Source organism: Phyllopteryx taeniolatus, chromosome 4, assembly GCF_024500385.1.
Source record: "Phyllopteryx taeniolatus isolate TA_2022b chromosome 4, UOR_Ptae_1.2, whole genome shotgun sequence".
In the NCBI taxonomy this organism is placed as follows: domain Eukaryota; kingdom Metazoa; phylum Chordata; class Actinopteri; order Syngnathiformes; family Syngnathidae; genus Phyllopteryx; species Phyllopteryx taeniolatus.
This window is the reverse complement of record NC_084505.1, coordinates 18,053,411-18,075,427: the sequence shown is the minus strand read 5'-3', so window position 1 is coordinate 18,075,427 and position 22,017 is coordinate 18,053,411. Positions and strand designations below refer to the sequence as shown.

Below are 22,017 nucleotides of genomic sequence, written 5' to 3'. Positions count from 1 at the left end.
ACCTCATCCGGCTCCTCTCAATGTGGAGGAGCAGCGCGTCTATTCTGAGATCCTCCCGGATGACCTGACCTAGGATAAGCGGAAGAAAATGGATGGTGGGAAGATCCAACTAACATCTGTATTTCACAGTTTGATGTTGATAAATTTTCCTTCCGTAAAACTGAACCTGAAAGTGTGACTCATTTTACGGTTACCACATTATTACTACTTTCTGAAAGTAAAGTGATGTAATTTGGTAAAAACAGAGTCGTAGCACATAAAAGATTTAAAATATTCGAAATACACATACAAAGCGAGACATCAAATGCATTTTGGAATTAACATGTAAAAGCTATAAAAACATGTAATTTAATGACAATATTTGACTTCATTCTAAATATATTTGCCTTGTGGGACAAGATGTCAATGAATTATTTAAGTGCATGTTTATATACCATATACAGAATATTTCAAAAAAATCATCACCACGTTTAAAAAAACGATAACCGATCACCGATCCGATCACGAGATGGAGCAATCTCTCTATTTAAATGACTTGTTCATTTACTGTATATACTTGTGTACTGTATACTGCAGACATACAAACACCAAAGGCATGGAAAAGGTGACCAAAAAAAAAAAAGAAAAAACATTGTTGGGAGGGTTCTGGGGGGATCCCCCGGGCCCCCGCAGAGATTATTTTTTATTTGAACATAAATTAAGCAATCTGAAAGACTGTACAATAAGGAAAAAAAATCAACAAATGTTCTTCATGCAGAAAAGCATTTATTTACACCGCTGAAGTGCACGTTGATGCACAAATTTAAGATTCAAATTAAATTTGCCTCATTTCTTTGCTTTTTTGTTTTGGCCTCCAACTTGAGCCAGGCCCATCTCCACCTGCACCTGATGCCTGCTTCAAGCTGTGCCACAGGAATAGCATCCTCCTCTTTAAGCAATCTCATTCTGGAAAAGAATTGACTAAAATCAGTCTGTTTCACTTTATTTTTCACTATTAACAACTTCAAAGGCTAATCCCAATTGCATCCTCCAGGAAAATATTAAGTACAATATGTTTCTGTTTTTACTGGCCACTTCTTAATTTGAATTTCGTTTACTCTGTGTTGTGACATAATCCCTAACATCGCTCCGTCGCTTAATACATTTAACATGAACATCCGTGAACTAATTAGTTAATTGTTGGCGCGTTTCCTAATTAATACAAGATGTACGAGCGGATCAGCTTTTGTCGCCGATGCTACGTGTGCTTCGCGGTTCCGCTGGGACCACAACCAGTGCCACCTCAATGCGAAAATACAAAAGACCAGTGCAGCAAATACGACACGGGCTGTTCTGATGAGCAAAAATGTTGCTTAAACGTAAGAGTAGCAATAGAGGATGTCCGCTCCAGAGGTGGGCAGAGTAGCCAAATATTGTACTCAAGTGAGAGTACTGTTACTTGACAATCATGTGACACAAGTAAAACGTAGTCCTCCCCAAAGATACTTGAGTAAAAAGTACACAGCGAAATAATAACTCAAGTACTGAGTAAATAGCACACACAATAAAAAAATAAAAAACATTTCCAATTTACTGTACGGCATTTTCTCAAGTTATAAATGCGCTGAAATATCCACAAATACTACAATACATGAAAGCTCCAAGGAAAAACTCGTCGGCTGTTTACGATTCACGTTTATGGCCTATTCTGAGTTCAAAACGGTGAATTTCGTCGAAAGGCGACTGATCTGCATGTATGCAAGTGAAACCAAAAACTCGGCCAATCGACCAATTGTATCTATAAAACCCAGGTCACTCCTTTTTCTAGGCACCACTGTACTTTTACATGATGAGTCTTATTTCAAGTGTAATCAGAACCTTTGACTGGAAAAAGGACACCTATTCTTGGTAAGATGCTTTTTAAATGGTTGAACAACTTGCCCAGTCGTATTTGGTTGCCTGCGTGCGTGTTGTTTACGACTAGAGCAGCTTTCCCAGCAGGAAAGATAGCGCAGCACCAAGCGCCAAACCCAGAACCAGGAAGAAGGTCATGAGCGAGCCGGCCGTCTCGCAGTCTCGCTGGCCCACAAGCCTGACGGACAACAACAGTTACAACGTCAACAACGTTTACATATTGCACTGGAACTTCGCTCCACTGCGGAGATCGTCTTGTAAATATTACATACTGTCCAATCAAGATTGCACATATTAACATACCTACAATACAGTGTTATTATCCATATTTCAACCTCTCAATTTGCACTCATTTTTAAAATGAGTCTATATGATGTTTAATTTCTTACAAGTTTCAATGTGCAATACAACTATTATGCATACGTACATATTGTGCATATGAATATGCATATGCAGACTTTCACAGCAGGGTTCAGTCCCTGTCCCCCAACGAATAACGTGGTGGCGAAATGACTCGTACTTGTGCGTGGGCGCTGGGTGCAGCACACGACCAGTGGGACCAATCAAAAGAGCGCATTTGACTTCTCAAACCTTAACCTCATTGGTTCATCGGAACACCGCTCACCAGGGTCGGCACCACGTGAGTTGTTAACCCTCTGCGTGCCACACACACACGCACGCGCATGCACTTTCACTTTGACCGCCTCCTCGTGAACCAATGAGGTTGAGGTTTGAGAAGTTAAAAAAAGCTCTTTTGATGGGTCGAAATATTCCTGTGTTGCAGCGACATTTGTTACATGTTGTTGTGTCTTGTGAACTAATCAGCAAGACTTGTGACTCCTCTCGGCCAATTTCTACAACTACTTTTGCACCAAATTTACCTACATACAATTGGTCTACAATGCTGCTCGTATTTCGTTTTTACCTTGTTGGTTGGTTCTATATTATTCATACATAGGAGAGTTTATGTTTGTAGATGTAAGATGAAGACACAAGAGAAAAGTAAGTGTAAGCGTGGCGTGGGACTCACTGCGGCGCGTAGGCCATGCAGAGGCTGGCCAGGTACCCGTTGGAGAAGGCGAAGAGCGCCATGATGGCGGCGAAGGCGCCGTCGTGGTGAAACAGGAAGACGCTCAGCTTCGAACCAGGAATGTTGCACATCATCAGCAATGGAATAAAGAGCACACGCGACACAACGGCGCACGGGAACACACAGCTGTCCTTGGACGGCTGCGAACACACAATCATACATCTTCAATCATATTCACGGTTGTCCCTAATATTTTGAAATACATCTAAGTAAGCAAAACTGAATATTATAAACACAAATATAATATTTTTTATATGATTATTGATATACCTATTGAAGCGGCAAGCATGAGTGTGTTTCTACTAGGGCCTGACTGATATGGATTTTCTTAGGCCAATGCCGATTCCAATATTTGGCAGAATACAATTCCAATAACCAATTAATTGAAGAAATATATAATGAACAAAACAACAGCAACAAAGATATGAACACACATGATGTTGTGGCTAATTACACACAAGTGTGGCTAGGAATTTTTTATACTGTACTGTTTAGCCACATTAGCTAACAGGTTTCATAACCCAGTGCCAACCCTGTTTGTTTGAATGTCATTATCTTTGGCTCATGTTGTAATGTCTTCATGTGAGTGGAAAAAAAAAAATGTCAGCCAGTTTTAGCTGATTTGAAAAGGTTGGGCCCTAGTTTCTGCACCAGTGATTTACACAGAAAAGAAATGGTTGAAACATTAGTTTGAGCCAATAGAAGTACAGCATCAATATGACGTCACGGGTCGCAATCGTAAAAACAATTTTGAAGGACTGCATCCTGGATATAATAGCTAATCAAAATATTAGAAACACCTAATAAACATCAAATGTTAAAACGATTCCCGAACCTAATGAAGTGGCCAGTGTGCATGTGTGTGTATGTGTGTGTTTCAGACTGACCCACTGTGCTATGGAGGGGGTGCCACGGCCCACCAGGTCCATGGCATTAAATACCACGAAGCAGCAAACGCATGTGAACACTTTGTCTGATAAAAAATAAACAAAAAAAGAACACTTATTAAATATCATTTTTAAAGGTCCCATATTTTGGCTATTTAGACCTCCATAGAGTGAGTCTCTAACATTGACTTAGTACAAAAGTGTCAATTTCATTTTAAAAAACACTTTGGTTTTGTCATACAAGTGTCCGGAGAAGACCACTCTGACAGCTACAGCTACTTCTGTTTCACCCAGTTTTTAGATCCACCTTGTCCATATTTGGCTAAGACCACTCCCTTTCCTCTGATTGGTTGCCTCCGTGTTAGAAGACCCAGTTGTGAGAGCACACGTGTTTGTTATGTTGACAGCGCTGGCTCGGGAGCGGAGAGGTAGGCGGAGATCTTCGCTAGTGACATACATCAACTCGAGTAATTCAAATGACCTGATTTCAGGCCTCTTGGCAGAAAAACGTCTGGAACTCAGGAATGCGTGGACGATTTTAATTGATACGGCACATGTTTACTGAGACACCCTCTAGCCAATATAACATCCCAAATAGTAGAAAAGGTTAGTTTGGTAAAATACAGGACCTTTAATACAAAGCGTGGACAGGACAGGGAGTGTGAGGAGCAGGGTTTCTCAAATTGTTGGGGTCCAGGGACGCCTTACGAGGATGCAATTTTAAAACTAAAAGAAACTGACTACATATTTGGGTAAGTGACATTTTTGTGTTGTGTCAATATGACTCTGGAGTGCATTTTGGTGTGCTCATCAGAATCATTCAGTCATCATAAAAATGTAGCAGAATAATTCAACTCAGGGATTTTATGAGACATGTCTACGTACCAGGACAATGAGAAGTCCCTTAAAATGTTCTTCCTTCTTTTGATAAGATTTTTGATTTGAAGTAATTTTGCCATGTGCCACAAACTGCTCTGCTAACTATATGCCTGCATAAATGATACTATATCCATTTTTTAACATGGTTTTACTTTCCACAACATGTTATCATGTATATTATTCCTTCATAATAACATTGAACATTCTGGCATGTGTCCACCCTGTCATTATGAGGTAACGGCTTGTGAGGACAAGCGGCTCAGAAAATGGATGGATGGATGGCTCCTTTAAGAAACCCCCCAATCTTTTCAGTGATAGTACGACCACCATTTTGTCTTTGTTCAGAAACAGGGGCTAGTTGCAGAATAAATATTTACACTTATGTTTGGTCATTTCCATCATATTATGTGTGGACTTGGATGTTGTCGAGCTTGACATATCCACTCTGCCATCTGGAAATATCAATTGATATCAAAACATTTCAGAAATGTTGAATATATATGTTAAACAGTACACACCCCAAAAAAAAAAAAAAAAAAAAAAACCTCAAAATTGTTTGTTTTTTATAGCACACTATAATATTGTACTAAAATAATATTATTAATATAATAATAATATAATTAAATTGAAAAAGGTTTGTGCATCATGATTTTATGCTGCCATTAATTTCATTGTGCGGGAAGCAGTATAATACAGTTATGCAGACACAAATGAAGAGTAGAGACTATTGTGACCCGGTAAGATACTGTAATAGTGGTTGTTCTTTGCAGAGGATAAAGAATGTGACTGTGAGTGTTGTTATAGTATCAGCCTATATGTGTTGCTCCACTATTAGTGTTCAAACATGTGTTGCTTTTAGGGTTTTAAAACCGCGACGAGTGATGCTGACTGTTAGCATCTCGATGGCGTTTTTCATTATATTTTAGCATTAAGCTAGTGGATCGTTCTTAAGGCAACGTTGTTTGGTTTGAAAATACACAAAGTATATTTCTCTTTGTTTTCTGTTGATTTTCAAGTAAACTTTACCTGGGAGTGGCATTAAACAGGTTGAGCCTCGTTTTTGAAGAATTGTTCCCTATCTACCAAACTGCTGCTTGTTGTGAGGTGAGTTGAGTCCACTGCCACTAAACAGTACTTGCATCTCAGGCTTACGCTCGCATGTCAAAGCAAAAAATTAGCTGAATGACGGCTAGTATCTCGAAAAGCTCGTAAGTCAGGTCACTCGTATCGCAAGGCACCCCTGTACAACGAATTCAATTGAAATTTTTTTTTTTTGCAAAATGGGGACTCTCAAAGGCACCACTTATGTCAGTCATATCTGAACCTTTAATTGGCCCAAAGCTAAGAAGTACACTAACTGAGTACACTAATTGGTTCAGAAATGTTTTATTGGCACACCTAGGTATGCGCACATTAAATGATAGCAAATAATCACTGATTCAAATGATTTAGCGGTGCAGCAGTGGTGTGCTAACAAAGATGGCGGCGGCTCACCCCAGTCGGTGTGCTTTTTGTAGACGGTCTCCACACGCACCGTCACCACGGGAAACACTGACAGCGTGACGGCAAACACGCATGTGATGCACAACGCCATGGGCCAGATCTGCACGCGCGCACACACATGAACACACACACTTGCAGGTCAAAAGCAGCACAAATCATCATCATTGAGCTTTTTTTCCTATATGGGCGTGCACACATAGACCCCCAAGAGGTGCCCAAGCACTTGCCCTTTTACAGTTTAACGGATATCAGAAGTAACGGACCGTCTTGACAGTACATGTGTCCGAAAATTGTTTCTAGTTGTGACTTAAACCGGCATTGACAAAGTCTGTTAGTTCCAGAATTGGTTGCTGTTGTTTACTGGTGCACTGGCACAACAAGCAGAGACTGGGACACAGACACAGTATGACTAGAGTCAACCAACAGACATGCCCGTGCCTACGTGGCAGCAGTGTTGCATTCCATCCATCCATTTTTGTTACCAATCCCCATTTCAAAATAAACTGAATTAATGTAACTTTTTATTGGCTTCTGGTTTCAAATATAGCTATTCATCGATTGTTTTGTGTATATGTAATAACATGAGGCAATTGTACATTTACTGTATATGTGTTCACGCTCATGACGGCCCTCCGAGGGAAACCATAACTACGATAGGCGGCACGGTGGGCGACTGGTTAGAGCGTCAGCCTCACAGTTCTGAGGTGCGGGGTTCAATCCCCGGTCCCGCCTGTGTGGAGTTTGCATGTTCTGCCCGTGCCTGCGTGGGTTTTCTCCGGGCACTCCGGTTTCCTCCCACATCCCAAAAACATGCATTAATTGGAGACTCTAAATTGCCCGTAGGCATGACTGTGAGTGTAAATGGTTGTTTGTTTCTATGTGCCCTGCGATTGGCTGGCAACCGTACTGGGTGTTCACAAAATAGTGCTTCAATTTAACGGACAATCTGAGTCAACGGACGACATCTCACTCCCCTTAAATTCCGTTAAATTGAGGTTCCACTGTACATATTCGTATATATGCGTCCATTATATGCAGTAATTGTCTTCTCTTGCATGAGTTTTTGATGTGGAAGTGGCGCTGACCTTCTTGAAGACGAGCAAAACGGACGACCGCTCCAAAGGCTCGCCCATCAACCTCCTGTCGGCCTCCAAATGTTTTCCGTCTTTGCTGCTCACGACGTGTCCGTCTGCCAAAGAACGTCGAGGGATGATCGACAGGACGTTAAGATTGACGGCAAATTGTACGCTTTTCACGCACCAACCTGCACTCGGAAGGAGTTCTTTCATCTTCGCCTCCTCGTCGACGTCGTTCGAACGCCGCCTCAGGTAGAAGCGAGCGAATTCCTGCACTCATAGTCACCAGCAATTCAGACACAAAAAAGTACACAACACATCAGTCATTTTTAATCACAATATTTTCAAAATATCTTAATTCATTTTAAGATTATAGCCATAAATATCAAATAAATTATTCATATTCTTTATCAGTTTTATAAAATTGAAATGTCATTTTGAGTTTTTTTATTTTATTTGATTAATAAATATAATAAGGAATGCATGACTTTTCTAATACGTTCATCATAATCTAATTATAAATGTATTAATTATCCATCCATCCATTTTCTGTACCGCTTCTCCTCACGCGGATCACGGGCGTGCTGCAGCCTATTCCAGCCATCTACGAGCGAGAGGCGGGGTACACCCTGAACTGGTCGCCAGCCAATCGCAGAAGTTGTTTGTTGTTGATGTTAAATATTTTCATTTTATTGTTCAATATATTCAAAAGTTAATAAATCAAATCAATTGACATATTTTAAGATTTTGAATCAAAAATTGTTTGTTGTCGTAATTGAATATTTAAATTGTACTGTAATTAGTAATAAAATAATTCATTATTGATATATATATATACATATATATATATATAGCAACAAGCAGTTTAATAATTTAAAATGTTAATTTAAGTATTTAATATTTTTGACAATTCAATAATCAAATACTTATCTATTATTGATCTACTTGAAAGAAAGTTTTAATAAATTTATCGAGTTTAAATATTCCTGTCCATTCATTTTTCAATCAAAATTATGACAAAATAACATTGTTTAGATTTGTATCACAGTTGAATACATTAATAATACAAATATTTATAATTTTTGGAAACTGATATGAATAGTGACTAAATGAATAATAAATCAAGAATATAGAGTAAATGGGGAGAGAAAAAGAAAAGAAAGAATAAAGTTGGAAATGTAGAAATAAAGCTAAATAAATGGAAATATATGAAAGTAGAGTTTAAAATTTACTGACCAGGTGAGGCAGTATCATGTAGCACGTCAGCGTTCCCAGCGTGGCCACGCACGGCGTGATGAAGTAGCCCAACGCTGCAGACTTAGTGTCCGCGTTACCTGACACACATGCACACACAACCGAGTGAGTCACATCTGTTTCGCGTTGCAAAGTTGCCAACGTTTGCGGTCCTCACCCAAGACGGAGCAGAGCATGGCGACAGCGGCGAAGATCCCTGCCAGGCCCTGGCCCGTCATGAACAGCGTGCTGTAGCGAGCCGGCAGCAGGCCCACTGCCCCGAACAGGCTGCCCTGCAACACCGCGCTGAACACTGATGCACACATGTGCGCACACACAGAAAACATAACAAAAAAAAACACACAGGCACAGAAGAGAGACACACACACACACACACACACAGTTAGACAGAAAAACACACACACACACAGACAACACACCCACACACACAGAAAAGATACAGAAAACAGACACACAAAAAGCAGAACAAATAAACAACATAAATGCACACAGAAAAAAAAGAAAAACACACAACTCATACACAAAAGCCGCAGAAAGAGGAAAAACACATACACAAAAAAAACACAACCAGAGGAAAACACACACACATTCGCACATGGAAAACACACACAGACAGAAAAGACAGAAAACAGACACAAACACAAAAAAGAAACAAGACAACAAATACACGCACACAAAAAAAAAAACAAAATACAGATGGAAAAACACACAAACAAACACAGGGGGGGAAACAAGAATACAGACAGACACAAAAAGAAAACACACAGACAACGCTTACACCCACAGACAGAAAAGACACACACACACACACACAAAAACACAGGACGTATACACACACCAACACAAAGACACAAAAACCACATGGAAAAACACACACACACACACACACACGTGTTAGCGACAGCGCTAGTTACGGTGTTGCACCATATTTGTTGTGTGTGCTTGACTGACTGTTGATGAACCAGATGGTCGCCATGGTGACAGAGAAGAAGGTGTCAGGTGTCATGTGAACCTCCACCAGGGCGGCCGTCAGCGAGAAAAGCAGCAAGATGGCCACCAGGCTTGTGGCCACGCGCACCCCTTCCCAAACCCTGAGCGCACGCACGCACACACAAACTTGGTGTACTTTGAGTAGTCGGAGACGTTGTGTGGCCGGGTGCTACTGTGCTGATGCTCGCTCACCATTGGTAGAAGAAGGAGTTGAGCAGCGTGAAGAGCAGCAAGGGCAGCTGGGAAAGCAACACCATCCAGCTGTCGTAGTTGTACTCTTTGACCGTCTCCCCTGACGTCTTCAGGCGCTGGTTGAAATACTGGCAACAGCAACAACAATTAACACGCTACAAACATCTGTTGACATGACAGCACAGTGAGCTACAAGGGTTATGTTGTTTTGGTAACAATTCGAGTCAAGAGATATGTTGTCATGGCAACATAGTGGACTTAAACGATTGCTGTTATGCTAGGACTGGACCAATAATCGAAACGTAATCGTGATCTCGATTTTGGCTTCTCACCATCGAAGAAAAACAATGTGCCGAAGCGCGGGTTGTGTATGCAAGTTCCTCAATGTAAAAGCCCCCTGAACGCACCTTATGTGGCTTGCAGCAGGTGTGTGACATGTTGTCCTGAGCGTGCTTTCAAATGTTCAATGAGACCCCAGTTGGAGTTTATTGTAAAACTATACACACACCAAAAAGAACTATACACATTTTAGATTTTAATACAAGGCACACTTCGTTTCAGAGACATTGCCAGCTTAATGCTAACACGTATTGGAAAACCCTATTGGAAAACAGGCTAACATTGCATTAGATTACGGGAGCCATTTACCTTCAAATAATGAAAATTCAGACAAAAACGCCATAGTAGGTAGTATAACAATATGCTCGGGCATATCATTCTCCTAATTCTTCCGAATCAACAGAGCGCTATCGTGACTTTCTTGTAGTTTTTTTGTCGCTAAATGTAAGTGTGTAGCTCCACGCATGCACCACACTGCCCGAAGAGGCCAAGTCGGACACAGCAAGAAGGCAGACATTCCTGTTTGAGTTCAGTTAGGAATATCCAAATTATTTCTATTTGATAAATGCCAGAATATTGAGACAGATTTAAATTTATATATATATATATATATATACACACACACACACACACACACACACATACATAATATACAATAGACAACAGTCATGGCTAAAAACATTGGCACCCCTTTGGTGCCAATGTTTTCAGGCATGACTTTATTTATTTATATTTCTTGGTTTTTGTTTCTATTATTTTAATACTATATAATTTTACTTGTTATTAATTTATTTTCTGATTATTTGCTTAAGTTATATTTAACATTATTTATGTTCAAGGTTAAAGTTATTGGTTAATAATAAAAGGGCTAGTTTTTCCTTATACTTATTGTGTCGGTTCGCTGTTTGAGTAATAGCACAAGATTGAAGCCATTTCTAACATTTCATACTACAAAATAAGCAAAAGTATTTATGATTAGTGCTGATATCATATCGAATCAATATTGGTATCGGCCCATACTCAAGGTTGCAATACCGGTATCGTATCAGAACTGAAAAAGTTTTACCAGGACATCCCTATACATGGGCCTTGTTGTCATGGCAACACAATGAGATACAGAGGTTTTTGTGGTGGTCACCTGGGAGGCCGTAATGAAGAAGTTCCAGGGAAGCAGCGTCCCCAGGCCCAGCATGAAGATGATAGCGGCGACCATGTTACCGCTGCAGAAGAAGCGGGATATTCCCGAAAACACATTGCTTATTCCAGTTTGTAAAAATACATTATGTTTATATATATACACACGCACGCACGCAGACACACAAATACAGTTACCGATCAGCGGGAGCGCTCGCTTTCTTCTCTTCCGGCATCCTGTCACATAATATGTCAGTGTTACAATAACGACAATCATACAAATTAACACATAACCAGCAACTGATTAGTGAATAATATGTAATCAATAATGAACTATAGCTCATACATTTAAACAACTAAAACAAATACAATAATAATAAAAATAGTAAAACTAAAAAAACTGTAAGATTCCTATAATAATGATAATAATAGTCACTGATGGTGCAGTGGTACACTCGCCTGACTTTGGTGCAGGTTTTCTCCCCCCCTTTATTTACCAATTTCAGTAGTCCATGCAAAATGGACAAACATCACATAAACATTAAATAAAAATGACAAATAAACAAAAGAGAATCATGCCAGATATATCAATATCAAATAAGATTAAAGAGACTGAAATGGGAGCAGAATCTCAAGGTTTTGGTGGCTTTCTTGGTTTTAGCAGCAGATATTGACATTGAATTCAGTTCCAGTTCTTTCATAAAGACAGCAAATAGCGTTTAATTACCCTAATCGACATTTCTGAATATAAAACTTTGCAAGAAAGATAATGAGATTAATTAGAAACGGTAAGATGAGTCACTTGGGTTCATTTTGTAAATGACGTCACCACCACCACATGGCGCCAAGAGTTGCTCCTCTACTTCCGCGTTACGTCATCCACGAGGTTGCGTCCAGACGTGAACGTCAGAAAAAAAAAAATAATTAAAAACAAAAAGCAGCTTGGTGATAATTTAGCGTTCTAAAAGTTTGGGAAGCAAAGTTCCAGAATGTGGCTCTTTCGTGAATCAAGTGAAGAAAAGTAACAGCAATTGAAGTAAAAAAAAAAAATGAACGAAAAGAAATCAAATTAGGCAAAACTCGCCTGCGTTGTCGTTCAGCTATTTATCCCCACTCAGAAGACTGACAGTCTGACACAGTTTCGGGTTTCAGTGGATAATTTAACGCTGCATGTGCGATAGTTTGAAAGTTGAGTCAAGCGAGCGCGCGCGCTGCCGGTTTTTTTTTTTCGGCCGGTAAATGAAGGGAGGGAAAAACCATATGTCCCTCCCATTAAAAAAAAAAAACAACAGTGAACATTCATGCGCTATAGTAGCGTAGTACGGAGCCTAGGCACGTAACACTTTTTTTTTTTTTTTGCAACTGTACGGCGGTCTACGACAACTGGTGCTATTTTTCTTTGTTTTTCTTTTCTTCTTGCGGTGTTGCTCTTTGTCATGACAGGTGTGTCGCAACAGTAATGAATGGAAGGCTCGTAAGTTAGAAGCGTGGCTAATTGACGTGCCGACATGGCGGCCATGTTGGCAGGGGCGACGTTCCCATTAAAAGCAACGCATGGGCATTGAAATTGAGTCGAAATTTGCTCACTTCTCAACATATTTACTTTTTTTGTCAACACCAAAGCGTGTGCCATCAACACAGAACATATGAAATAAGTACCCCTAAAATATTTTTACCTGTGAAAGGTTACTCCCTTGCCCCTCCTAGCTTAGTTTATACTGTCTTGCCGTTCAGCTGAGTTGAGTGGGCACATATAATATATGAATATATAAATATTAATTACCAAAAGTACGCCACTGTCGGCCATTTCAAATCTTGTTTGCGAGCAGTTTTGGTGTTCGAATGCTTTCGCATTCAAATGACAAACTGCATACCTTAAACCATGTCACAGACTCATTTTGACCTACGTTATGTTGTGGCACCCAGGTATATTCATTTTGGAAGCCTCTTTTCCTCCTGAAGGTGTTTTTTGGTTGAGCATATGGCTTAGTAGTGCTACAGAGACGAGCAGAACCCTGTCATGTTTCTCAGAAGATTCAGCAAGGGAGAAACCCCCCCCCCCCAAAAAAAAAGCTTCATTAACCTCTACCTGTCTGTTTCATGCAACACTTCAGTGTGTATCTGTTTACTCACCAAGCTGTAATCACCAAATCACAGTTATAACAACACCTGAACTAACCTTACTTCTAGATGCTTGCACTCTATAAACAGTACACGACTGTTTGAATTTGAATGTGCAAAAGGCACACTAGATCCTTAAAATATCAAGTCAATTACAACTTTGACGTGTTGACTCCACCACATTGATTCAGCCATTTGACTCATAAAAGCTTTACAGTCTCAAACCCTCTCGACCTAAACTGTGAGTGACAGAATCACATTATCGTACAAAAGCATCAGTAAATCTTTGCCCCCTCAGTTTTTCCAAGTCCACTGAGCAAGAGCCATCTCCCATTTGGTTGGTAATTGTCACACCGCTGTGATAGAATCTGGAACTTTCATGCACAAAAACACACGCACACACATGCTGGCAGACCTCCTTCCTAAACTTCCACAGATGTGTTGCAGATGTGGAGTTGAAAAGCTGTTTGCCTCATCATGTGACAACCTGAGTCATCTATTAGACACACAACATGTGATACGTTTTCCATCGCCCCCATACTTCTTTTAACGTGTGACGTTTGACCCATCTGATGTTGCTGACATACTGAGCCGTCAATAGCATAACTGTTTAAGGTAGACTGTACTGAGAAAGAAGACCTGGAGCTGTTTGATTGTCTACCTCCAGATTCAAAGTTTTTTTTTTTTTTTTTTTTTTTTTAAATGTGGGAAGCGGACACGGAAATTGTTTTGCAGTCTCTGCTCAATAAATACAGCCGGGAGCTCATATTTATGAATAAAACTGTCTGAAGAAAAGTTTTACATAACCTAGCCATTACACCTACAGTGGCTATAAAAAGTCTACATACGCCTGTTCTTGCAATATAAAAAAAAAGTCAAACCTTTTTGCACAAATAATGTGACCAAGAACCTTTACCACTCAATTAAAACCAAATGAAATCTTTGAGCAGAAAAGTAAATAATGTGGTTGCACTAGTTACACTATAACTGGGAATGTCACTGTGTTAAGAATTAACCAATCACATTCAAAGTCCTGTTAAATGGGATTCAGCACACACCTGCCTCCAGTTAAAGTGCCTGATTAAGCCCAAGTAAAATTCAGATATTCTTGTATGTTTTTGAAGCGGGGTGTGTAGACTTTATATCCACTGTGGAACAAGTGAAAATGGAACAAAATGTATTTTGGTTATAACAACTTCCACTCTCGTGGTACTCCGTTCTGGTTCATCTCAAAGAAAATCGATTGAGGCGCAAGTCCTTAGCGTTTCCAAGTTACGGTACACATGAGACAAAAGTAGAAATTCAACTGAAAATCTTCATTCAATTATCAGCTGACCTGTCATTTTACATGCCGAGTTTCTATAATTTGCAAATAAACACATTGATCTCTCCATTCACATTATTTTATTTGGTAATTAATCAACAATAAGAGTACAAACATACAATATCTGAAAGTGTAACCTGCCTAATATTAAAAAGTATAAATATTTAAGTCTGTATTAGTCTCTCTCAATCATTCCTAATTGTTCTCTTATCTCTCAGCAGCAACGCCACATTTCTTTGTCCTCAGTTTTTTTGTTGAAAACTTTAAAAGAGCCGCTGTATGCCAGGTTGTATGCGGCGCTGGGACTCTGCTGTCTCTTCAGTCTGCCGCCGACAGCATTGACAACATCCTCCACCTTATCCCGCTGATAGGGCGCCTCCGCAACACCACGTCGCCCGCTTGTGTATTTGGCCGATGTCTCGAAAAACATCATGCTGTGAGTCTTTGCAAATTTGATCGCCTGTTCCTGGCTCACCAGGCCATCGGCTTTGACGACGTCACGGAGGTCGGTCTTGTTCCCCACCAGGAACCTGTTGAGCAATCAGCGGAAAGAAAGACAAATCAAGTCTTCTCAAACATCAACTAGAAATTAGACTTTTTTTCCCCCCCAAGCCTCCCTGCAAACCATATTAGCATAAATTTATTGTCTACCAACTGAACCCCCGCATATCCGTTTATTTTACCACACAAAAACATTACAGCATACAGTAAAAATCCCACTCTGTGGAGAACTATGCACGATATGACTCAAACTAAAATTAAATCTGGAATGCACTGAATCCACAGTAGACCACCTGCAATATACCGAGGGAACACTGAATTACCTGACATTTATTAATATGTGTAAATGTAAAAATGCCAACAACTGTAGTTGTTGGAGGAATGCAAGTCTGCTTGCTGTCTACTGCCGAGGTGCCTTTAAGCAAGGCATTGCCCCCACCACCCCAGCTCAAGTAGTCCAGCACTCTTTGCACGCTTTTTTTTGTTTGTAACTCTGAATATGTCCTTAGATGCCTGCGTGCGTGCGTGTGGGGGGCAACACAAAGGTATACATGGGAGTAGGAGAATTTCCCCAGAAACAAATAAGTATATTAAAAAAAAACAACAACAAATCTTGTTAAGGATCAAAGGCAAACTGGGGCCTATCTAAGCTGACCTAGGGTGAAAGGCAAAGTGCACCCTGGACTGATCACGGTGCTGTTACCTGGGGACTTCCTGGCCGAGCGAGTTCCGTCTGCACTCTTCTACCCATACAGAGAGGCTGTTGAAGCTGGCCCGGCACGTGACGTCATACACGAAGAGAACTGCGTGCACGTTACGGTAGAAGTGCTGCACCATGGACTTGCGGAAGCGCTCTTGTCCCGCTGTGTCCCACAGTTGGAGCTGGTGATACAGAGAACACACACACACACACAAAAAAAAGAATGTAAGAGATTCATTTTGGTTGCTCTCAACTGCTGTTATTCAGGAACAAATCAGACAAAAAAGAAAGCGGAAATAATGAGATGGTGGAAAAAGTGCAGAAAAGCATGTGTTGAAATAGCCACTGCCAACAAACTAGCACAAACAATGACATTGAATGAGTCACCACTAACACGGAACAAAGAAAAGCAACAGATGTGATAATTGGTCTCGTCTTAAGCAAGGGGACACAAATACCGATTTGTAACATCTTAACCAATTTTAAAATGCACAAGACCCCACACATGATGAGCAAGTGGATGCTTACTGCTCTTACAATGTGTGGTGTCATCGAGCTGACCAACGCAGGACACCACAGACGTAACGATATCTCCAACGTGATTTTCATTCCCCTTTCCCCAAACTAGCCTTTGGTTAGTCGTAGTAGAAGAAACAGGAGACGCTTGGTTTTACACCAACTGCTATCTTATCTGGTGATTATGTTGCAGTTGCAAACCCTTTTTGTAATTTTTACTGTGGTGACAATTGTTCCGTTTCACATTCCACTCGCAAAGTACGTGGCCTGAACCAAATTCGGTGTGGACCACACATGAGGATTTGTGATTGGGAATATTGAAGAGGTTTAATGTTTATGATTGTCGGCCCCGTTTTCCAAGCGGGGGGAGGGAAATCACTCCAGCAATGCTGAAGCGTGAATATGCAGGGGCCACTGTAGCCCGCTTAGGACAACCTCCATTGAGCTTGAACCTCGTTAAATATATTGAAAAGGGTCTCTGTTGTGGTCAGAAGTCACTCTTGTTGTTTACCAACATTCTGCATGACAGTTCAGTCAGCAGGAAAACTGCTCCTTCTCCCTTTCCATTAAGATGGGATGGTTTGGTGACCAATCTTATAATTTTGGAGAACATGATCAATTTGGTTTTTATGTTCTGGTGGCATTTTGTCTGTTTCATATTGACTTTGCATTACTTGCAGTGGTATCTATACTGAACATCATTAACTGATATTTTCAGTTATTTATCTACAACCCCAATTCCAATGAAGTTGGGACGTTATGTTAAACAAATAAAAACAATACAATGATTTGCAAATCATGTTCAACCTATATTTAATTGAATACACTGTGGTTTGGCATTGTCTTGCTGAAATAAGCAGGGGCGTCCATGAAAAAGACGTCGCTTGGATGGCAGCATATGTTTCTCCAAAACCTGTATGTACCTTTTAGCATTAGTGGTGCCTTCACAGATGTGTAAGTTACCCGTGCCATTGGCACTAACACAGCCCCATACCATCACAGATGCTGGCTTTTGAACTTTGCGTCCACAACAGGTCCGGATGGTTCTTTTCCTCTTTGGCCCAGAGGACACGACGTCCACAATTTCCATAAAACTATTTGAAATGTGGACTCGTCGGACAAGAGAACACTTTTCCACTTTCCATCAGTCCATCTTAGATGAGCTCGGGCCCAGAGAAGCCGGCGGCGTTTCTGGGTGTTGTTGATAAATGGCTTTTGCTTTGCATAGTAGAGTTTCAAGTTGCACTTACGGATGTAGCGCCGAACAGTATTTACTGACATTGGTTTTCTAAAGTGTTCCTGAGCCCATGTGGTGATATCCTTTACACACTGATGTCGGTTGAGGGATCGAAGGTGACGGGGATTCAATGTTGGTTTTCGGCCTTGCCGCTTACATGCAGTGATTTCTCCAGATTCTCAGAACCTTTTGATGATATTATGGACCGTAGATGATGAAATCCCTAAATTCCTTGCAATTTTACATTGAGGAAGATTGTCCTTAAACTGTCCGACTATTTTCTCACGCACTCGTTCACAAAGAGGTGAACCTCCCCCCATCTTTGCTTGTGAATGACTGAGCAATTCAGGGAAGCTCCTTTTCTACCCAATCATGGCACCCACCTGTTCCCAATTAGCCTGCTCACCTGTGGGATGTTCCAAACAGGTGTTTGATGAGCATTCCTCAACTTTCTCTTACTCTTTTTTGCCACCTGACCCAGTTTTTTTTGGAACGTGTTGCAGCCATAAAATTCTAAGTTAATGATTATTTGCTAAAAACAAAGTTTATCAGTTTGAACATTAAATATCTTGTCTTTGTAGCGTATTCAATTATATATATATAGGTTGAACATGATTTGCAAATCATTGTATTCTGTTTTTATTTATGTTTAACACAACGTCGCAACTTCATTGGAATTGGGGTTGTACGTGAACAAAGCTATTGATTGAGCTCACCGAGAAAGCAGAGAAGTGCTGCTTGTGTGGTGCAATAACAGTGGGGAAAAAAAACGAAGTGAGGACTCGGAGCTTGATACCGTAGCGTGTGGTGTGGATTAGTACTGGACATCACTGCATATGATAAGACATACACAGAGGCAGAGGGAGTCCAAGCACAGTGTGAAGAGGCCATTGGCCTCCCCGGGGACCCCCCTAGAATGGCTGCTAGCGTGTGTGTGTGTGTGCGCGCAATTGTGTTTTATGACAATGAAAAGAGAATTGAATGGGGCTGAAACACAAACAACACAATCTTTCATGTAAAACTTAAAAACATACAATGAGATGGAAAAATGTTTGGTATCAAATTTTAATGGCATTCAATTTTGGTCTCAAGACCAAAAACGTCAACACTGAACCTGTAACTGCTGGCAAGCATTTTAGACTGAATAAATTCAATTGAAGCAGCAAAGATGTTGCAACGCCCTGAATTTTACGAAGCAATTAAAGATTATTATTATTATTTTTTTTGTGGCATTTGGGGAATAACAAAATCCAAATTGTACTTCCTCCCTGTGGTTGGGTTTGAGATACTATTAGCATAGCACGCGCGCACACACGAACACACACACACACACACACACAGAGGTGGAAACTTCCTCCTAATGAAATCGACTTCCTTTGTCATGTTTGTTTGTTAGACAAGTAGTAGAACTTGCGTCGAACTGTGGCAAATACACAGTAAAACAGCAACTCATCCAATATTCCACAAATGCATTTCTACTGGGAGAAGAATTGTTAGGAGGCTCGAACGGTCTTACCTTGATCATCTCCCCGTCGACGTCAAGCAGTCTCTCTCGGAAGTCCACGCCGATCGTGGCCTCCGCGGCGCTGGGGAAGTGACCGGCGCTGAGTCGGTGCGTGAGGCAGGTCTTGCCCACCGCGGAGTCCCCGATCACGAGCACCTTGAAGGTCCTGCAGCCGCTCAGCAGCGACGACACACTGCCCAAAGAGTTTGACAACTCCAGAGAGGACTCCATAGCTCTTGCTCTTGCCCTTACTGGAGTGGATTTGTCCGACACCTTCCTTGCATTGTGCGTGCGCGCAATCTGACCACGCACAGCAGAACCGCGCGCGAGGATACCAAATTGTGTGCACTCGGCACACTTCCTCCAACACGCAGAGGCGGGGACTATATGACAAGGGTAGGGGGTCATTGCTTTGCAAGTCTCAAGTCAAAAGTCTTGACCCTCAAGTCCCGAGTGGAGACTCGGAAGCGAGTCCGACACTCGAGTCCTTTTGAGTCATTTGAACAACAAAGAATAGATTTTAATATATATATTTGTATCTTGAATATAGGATATAGTTATATATTTAATATAGATAATATTGATTGATTTAAAATATAAATATAAATTCCATACTCATTTATCAAAACAAATTTGTTAAACAAGTGCATTGAACCGCTATAAGAAAACGGATTAAAATATTTGCACCTTGAAAGCCGACCGTCAAGGGGGTGAGGGCGATGGGGGGCTTCATTTTTTGCCCCTTCAAAATCGATCGATAGTAGCTTTGCAGTTATTCTGGGAAAATGCAATGCTATGACTGACTTTTTTCTCACTTTATTTCGGAAGTGACATTAAATGAGAATTTGCATCCAGTTATGCTGCTATTAGTAATCGCCTATCCAAGCTACTGACAATTCTATCGAATAATCAAGTCATTTTTGGATAAAATAATTTTTGTTTGGTGAAAGGGTAGCTATGAATACACAAGAGAACATTTCGTTTTCCCTTAATGAACGACCAATTGGTTTCCTCTTTGAGAGAATCAACAGTATTTTTCTTAAATTCACATTGTGCATATAGCAAGAAACTGCATTTTCTTGTCTACAAACATATCTAGTGAGCCAATTTCAAACAAATAAAAATAGTTAAAACCAAATATAAATAGATTTCAGTTTAAACTTGGCATTTCTTGTATCAAAAACATAAGGCATTAATAAAAAAAAAAAGAGGAACACAAGTTTGTCACCTTGTTTTATAAAGACGTTTTAATCCAACTGTGGTATCTCAGTCAGTACACTAGGGGGCACTGCGTAACAATATTACATCAAAAAGAGACTCGTAGAAGAAAAGAACACAAAGACGAATGTAGCTTCGTGTCAAATAGATGCAAGCTGGGTGCTAATCAGTAAATCAAGTGAATAAAAATAAATAAAATAAATACAGGACTGATTCTTGAGACCACTGCACTGACTAAACAGGAAGCCCAGACAGCGCATGGGCGGCCCACCTTGTAACTATTTGCGTGATCGCTCACAAAGCTAGCTGCTAATGCTAAAGAAAACGAGCATACGTGACATCAAACCGCGCGATTCCCACACTGGGCAATAATTAATTAACATCCTTTATGTTAATTGTCACTGTAGTTTCAGTGTATGTTAGTAGTACTTCGTGGAATGTATACCTTATGTAACTGCCACATTTATTTTTTATTTATGTTGCACTTTAAAAAAAATAAAAATAAAACATCAGGTAGTGTCTGAAAGGGCGTCCTCCTGGTCTATTCCTCTACTTGAACGTGCCCAACACGGCGTTAACTGCAAAAGAAATAAGTATAGTGAGACACTTCCACGAGGGATGAAGAAATTGAGGCATCCTGAAACAATGAATCACTTTTGATACAATTGGTCAAAAATGATTCTTTTGAGTTGGTTTCAAATTCATGACTTAGGTCCAAGTCATGTGACACGAGTCCACACCTTTGCTCTATGGCATGTCAAACTCAAGGCCCGGGGGCCAGATGTAGCCCGCCACATCATTTTATGTGGCCCGCCAAAGCAAATCATGCTGGTCAAGTTGTGTAATTGTAATAATATGATTTGGTGATTAAACATTTCACTGTTCTAACAGACCTCTGAAGGAAATCATAACTACAATGCGGCCCGAGACAAAAGTGTGTTTGACACCCCTGCTCTATGGCGAGCCTTCTTAACATTAAACAGCTAGAAAGGATACTTGTTGCAAATATCTGTCATTCAATTTCGCCGAGTCAAAATTTAACATTAGCAGTATCCACCGATCCACAATGAGCATTTCGGCTATCTGCAACGTCACTTTTGCCATTCACGGTGTATTGGGTTCGTCATTACAGATAACCACAGTTCAATTCCTGATATCTGCTATGTGCATTACAGATATCTGCAATTCGATGAGAACTATCCGTAACTCCAGTTTGAGATATCCTCAATTTGATTTCGACGAGTCATAATTCCAGTTCAAGATACTCTGTCTCTTAATTTAAAAAAATAAAAGTTCCCATAACAGTGTGCAGATATAAACGTGTAAAAACATAACTAGTAAGACTCAGCCATTCCACTAGTGCGCTGAATTCTTATTAGTGACAACAAAGGCCGTACAAGTACATGAACTCAAGATGGATATCAAAAGATATCTTCGAAATACTCCGTCTTTCCATACATCCGCTTTAGTTATCAAGTCGTTCCCTGCCGTGTTGTCCTCTGATGGCTCTTATGACCACTCGACAGTGCACCCATGTATGCACACCTGTATATAAAACGTTCAAACTTGGTAAGAATGTCCATTATCTCAGGAAAAGTAAAAGAATGAAGATCTTTACGACTTGTTCTTTTATTGACATGATCATTAACCCCTTCCAAA

General features: G+C 40.4%; 2 protein-coding genes across 8 annotated transcripts; both read right to left on the bottom strand.

Annotated features, from left to right (window-relative positions):
* Positions 1–745: 745 nt before the first annotated feature.
* On the bottom strand, positions 746–12,632 carry LOC133476556 (equilibrative nucleoside transporter 2-like). Of its 7 annotated transcripts, XM_061770114.1 has the most exons (13): positions 12,322–12,613; positions 11,436–11,474; positions 11,242–11,323; positions 9,765–9,892; positions 9,534–9,673; positions 8,740–8,874; positions 8,565–8,662; positions 7,338–7,598; positions 6,244–6,352; positions 3,871–3,956; positions 2,924–3,123; positions 1,921–2,071; positions 746–945 (listed from the first exon to the last, which is right to left on the bottom strand). In XM_061770114.1, the coding sequence occupies exons 2-12, from the start codon at positions 11,471–11,473 to the stop codon at positions 1,960–1,962; spliced, it is 1,389 nt and encodes a 462-aa protein (XP_061626098.1). In that variant the 5' UTR covers position 11,474; positions 12,322–12,613; the 3' UTR covers positions 746–945; positions 1,921–1,959. The 7 variants fall into 7 exon arrangements, with proteins under 7 accessions (XP_061626098.1, XP_061626100.1, XP_061626099.1 ...); XM_061770116.1 differs by lacking the exon at positions 3,871–3,956 and having other exon boundaries at positions 12,322–12,630; XM_061770115.1 differs by lacking the exon at positions 3,871–3,956 and having other exon boundaries at positions 746–2,071; positions 7,338–7,441; positions 7,517–7,598; positions 9,507–9,673; positions 12,322–12,629.
* Positions 12,633–14,747: 2,115 nt separating this feature from the next.
* Positions 14,748–19,599, bottom strand: LOC133476555 (ras-related protein Rab-33B-like). The gene is made up of 3 exons (XM_061770109.1): positions 19,153–19,599; positions 15,887–16,065; positions 14,748–15,212 (listed from the first exon to the last, which is right to left on the bottom strand). The coding sequence occupies exons 1-3, from the start codon at positions 19,546–19,548 to the stop codon at positions 14,897–14,899; spliced, it is 891 nt and encodes a 296-aa protein (XP_061626093.1). The 5' UTR covers positions 19,549–19,599; the 3' UTR covers positions 14,748–14,896.
* Between the last annotated feature and the right edge of the window lie 2,418 nt (positions 19,600–22,017).

Bases quoted from the DNA above. Each gene is read 5' to 3' on its own strand.
- LOC133476556 (XM_061770110.1), bottom strand. From the start codon at position 11,473: ATGCCGGAAGAGAAGAAAGCGAGCGCTCCCGCTGATCG. The intron at 9,893-11,241 runs GTGACCACCACA...TGCTGTTGCCAG, and splicing joins TCTTCATTACGGCCTCCCAG to TATTTCAACCAGCGCCTGAA. The intron at 6,353-7,337 runs GTCAGCGCCACT...GCGCGCGTGCAG, and splicing joins TTTTGCTCGTCTTCAAGAAG to ATCTGGCCCATGGCGTTGTG.
- LOC133476555 (XM_061770109.1), bottom strand. From the start codon at position 19,548: ATGACCCCCTACCCTTGTCATATAGTCCCCGCCTCTGCGTGTTGGAGG. The intron at 16,066-19,152 runs GTAAGACCGTTC...CTGTATCACCAG, and splicing joins TCGACGGGGAGATGATCAAG to CTCCAACTGTGGGACACAGC. The intron at 15,213-15,886 runs GTAACAGCACCG...ATTGCTCAACAG, and splicing joins CTCGGCCAGGAAGTCCCCAG to GTTCCTGGTGGGGAACAAGA.